The 2,797-nt window shown below is 41.3% G+C and overlaps 1 protein-coding gene across 1 annotated transcript; it reads left to right on the top strand.

The window, feature by feature from the left end:
- The first annotated feature begins 356 nt into the window (after nucleotides 1-356).
- Nucleotides 357-2,417, top strand: LOC114163399 (NAC domain-containing protein 2-like). Its single transcript, XM_028047714.1, has 3 exons — nucleotides 357-641; nucleotides 749-1,023; nucleotides 1,487-2,417. Exons 1-3 carry the CDS (start codon nucleotides 482-484, stop codon nucleotides 1,937-1,939), a joined length of 888 nt encoding a protein of 295 aa, XP_027903515.1. The 5' UTR covers nucleotides 357-481; the 3' UTR covers nucleotides 1,940-2,417.
- Nucleotides 2,418-2,797: the final 380 nt, after the last annotated feature.

The following is a 2,797-nucleotide window of genomic DNA, read 5'->3' as shown; positions in this document are numbered from 1 at the left end:
GACGGAGTATTATTAATTTCAAAATAGATTAAACAAATAAATAAATAATTCCATGAACAATTAAAGATAAAAAATGAAATGTTTTCTCTTCCTCACTCCTCTCCCACGCTCTGCGCCACGAGGAATACACGTAACGCATATGGTAAGAAATAAAAAAATAAAATAGGACAAATGTCTTATGTAATAGAATAGAATAAAAAGAAAAAAAAGTAAAAAAATTAAAGTGGATGGAAAATCAAAGGCCCACTGCCTAAACGTTATCGCCCATGTGTATTCTAGAAACTGCTGGCTCCTGACGCCACGTGTTCTCAAATCGCCTATAAATAAACATCTCTCCCTTATGAAATAAGTTTCAAGCGCCGCCACCATAGTTGGTCTTAGTCTTGAAGTAGAGAGGGATATTGGGAGAACCAATATTCATTAGTTTCAGAAATTAACCAGAGATCTATCTCAGAGGAGAAATAATTTTCTTAGAACAAAGATGGCATCAGAGCTTCAATTGCCCCCAGGCTTCAGATTCCATCCAACGGACGAGGAGCTCGTGATGCACTACCTCTGCCGCAAATGCGCGTCGCAGCCCATCGCCGTTCCCATCATCGCCGAAATCGACCTCTACAAATACGACCCTTGGGACCTCCCAGGTAATTAATGCAATCTTCTTCATTTCAATACAGTTTTTTTTTTTTCTTTTAAAAGAAATTCAAATGAACTAACTATATAATTTCAAATGCAACTTTTTTGTTTCCAGGATTGGCTTCTTATGGAGAGAAAGAGTGGTACTTCTTTTCACCACGGGACCGGAAGTACCCTAACGGTTCGAGGCCGAACCGGGCGGCGGGAACCGGTTACTGGAAGGCAACCGGGGCGGATAAGCCCATTGGTCACCCGAAACCGGTTGGGATCAAGAAAGCTTTGGTGTTTTACGCTGGGAAAGCTCCGAAAGGGGACAAAAGCAATTGGATCATGCACGAGTATCGTCTGGCTGATGTAGATCGCACCGTTCGCAAAAAGAACAGCTTAAGGGTATATGCACCGTACTTACATACATCCATCCCTAGTTCAAGTTCAAGAGTAATTGTATTAAATTACGAGTTTATCCCTTGGACGGTCCCACCGGCTTTTCATGAAGCTGAGGATGATAATGATAATAATAATTCCCGAGGATAAGTCCAGGATTTTGGTGGAAACCATGCAAAATGTATGGTTCTAATATGTTATCCCACCTTTATCATGTGATGACAACCACGCGGAACCTTCACTAGTTGAAGACTTACCGCATGTGGTGTGGGCTGATTTATTTGGGCCCAATACTTAACATCACATCCAAAACCCTCAACAAAAAAAAAATCTTCCGCCAATCGCAATTACCACTTTCCCTTTATGGAAATTATCCCTTCTTATCTCGCTCACCTGCATCATAAATTAAATTCACATTTATTTTAATAAATAAATAATGAAAACTAATCTCACGGTTCTGATTCTGCAGTTGGATGATTGGGTGCTGTGCCGTATCTACAACAAGAAGGGCACGATCGAGAAATTACAACCGACCAGCGACGTAGTCGTGAGCCGGAAAATCGAATCCCCGGAGATCGAAGAGAAGAAGCCGGAGATTCTGAAAAGCGGAGGAGTTCTTCCGCCGCCGCCGGCGATGACGGACTACATGTACTTCGATCCGTCGGATTCAATCCCGAAGCTGCACACGGACTCGAGCTGTTCGGAGCAGGTGGTTTCGCCGGAATTCGCTAGCGAGGTGCAGAGCGAGCCGAAGTGGAACGAGTGGGAGAAGAGCCTGGATTTTCCATTCTACATGGACACCACCACTCTGAGCAACGGCTTCACCCAATTCGCGACCAATAACACCACCACCACCAATAATAATAATAATCAGATGTCGCCGCTGCAGGACATGTTCATGTACTGGCCCAAGCCCTTTTGATTTTCACACCCCCCACGATATTCCTTGGACGCCCACGGCCACACACAGCACCACGCATTCGCATTGCACGGCAGCACGAGACTGAAGGTCCATGAGTGTGCCTGTGCGACCTCGCACACGATCCTTGATTAGCTGAGGCTTGGGCAGAGAAAAATCTAAAAAAAGTTTGGAGCTGGAAACGCATGTGTTGGGTCCACCGTTGTTGTTGTGTATGTTGGTATGCGATGAAGACAATCCAACGGCGCATGATCGTGCTGTCCCTAGTAGTAGCATGTGTACAGCTATTGTAGATCGTAGATAGGTACACTACAGGTTGTTGTCATGTGATAGAACCTCTCTCTCACCAAAAACAAATGTGATAGAAGGTCAATTTCGTCCTTCTAATTTATATTTGTTTAATCATATATGTTATAATTAGTATTATTAGTATTAAATCTAATTAAGTACCTAGCTCGCTAGGGGTGTGTTTTTAAATTCAGTGCAGTGATATCACTCTGTTTACTTCTCAATATTATATTTCTATATACTTTTGTAATTAATACTCTAAAACGAGTTTAGTTATTGTTCATCAAATATCCACTACTAGTATTAAAAGAACCTTATATGACGAAGATCACCATTACATTATTCTTTCTACTTAATTTTTGCAAGGGAAAGAAAACGTTTTTTTGTGAAAGAATTTAAAATATTTATATGACCAAGCTATAAAGAAAATAAAAAAGTTGTTCAATTCGTCGCAATCTGAAGTTTTAAATGCAAGATGAGGTAATCCATGTGTGGGAGTTATAGTTTTTTTATGAAACCGAATGTGACATTTATTTCTTATTTTTCTCCACCTCCATGTTCCAGAACTCTCTT

This window comes from Vigna unguiculata, chromosome 9 (genome assembly GCF_004118075.2).
Source record: "Vigna unguiculata cultivar IT97K-499-35 chromosome 9, ASM411807v1, whole genome shotgun sequence".
NCBI lineage: Eukaryota > Viridiplantae > Streptophyta > Magnoliopsida > Fabales > Fabaceae > Vigna > Vigna unguiculata.
The sequence above is the reverse complement of the archived record's forward strand: the minus strand, read 5'-3'. Positions and strand labels throughout refer to the sequence as shown.

What these genes read in the sequence shown, in the direction of transcription:
- LOC114163399 (XM_028047714.1), top strand. Translation starts at nt 482, where the DNA reads ATGGCATCAGAGCTTCAATTGCCCCCAGGCTTCAGATTCCATCCAACG. An exon ending in CGACCCTTGGGACCTCCCAG is followed by an intron (nt 642 to 748) that starts GTAATTAATGCA and finishes TTTTGTTTCCAG; the next exon opens with GATTGGCTTCTTATGGAGAG. An exon ending in GCAAAAAGAACAGCTTAAGG is followed by an intron (nt 1,024 to 1,486) that starts GTATATGCACCG and finishes CTGATTCTGCAG; the next exon opens with TTGGATGATTGGGTGCTGTG.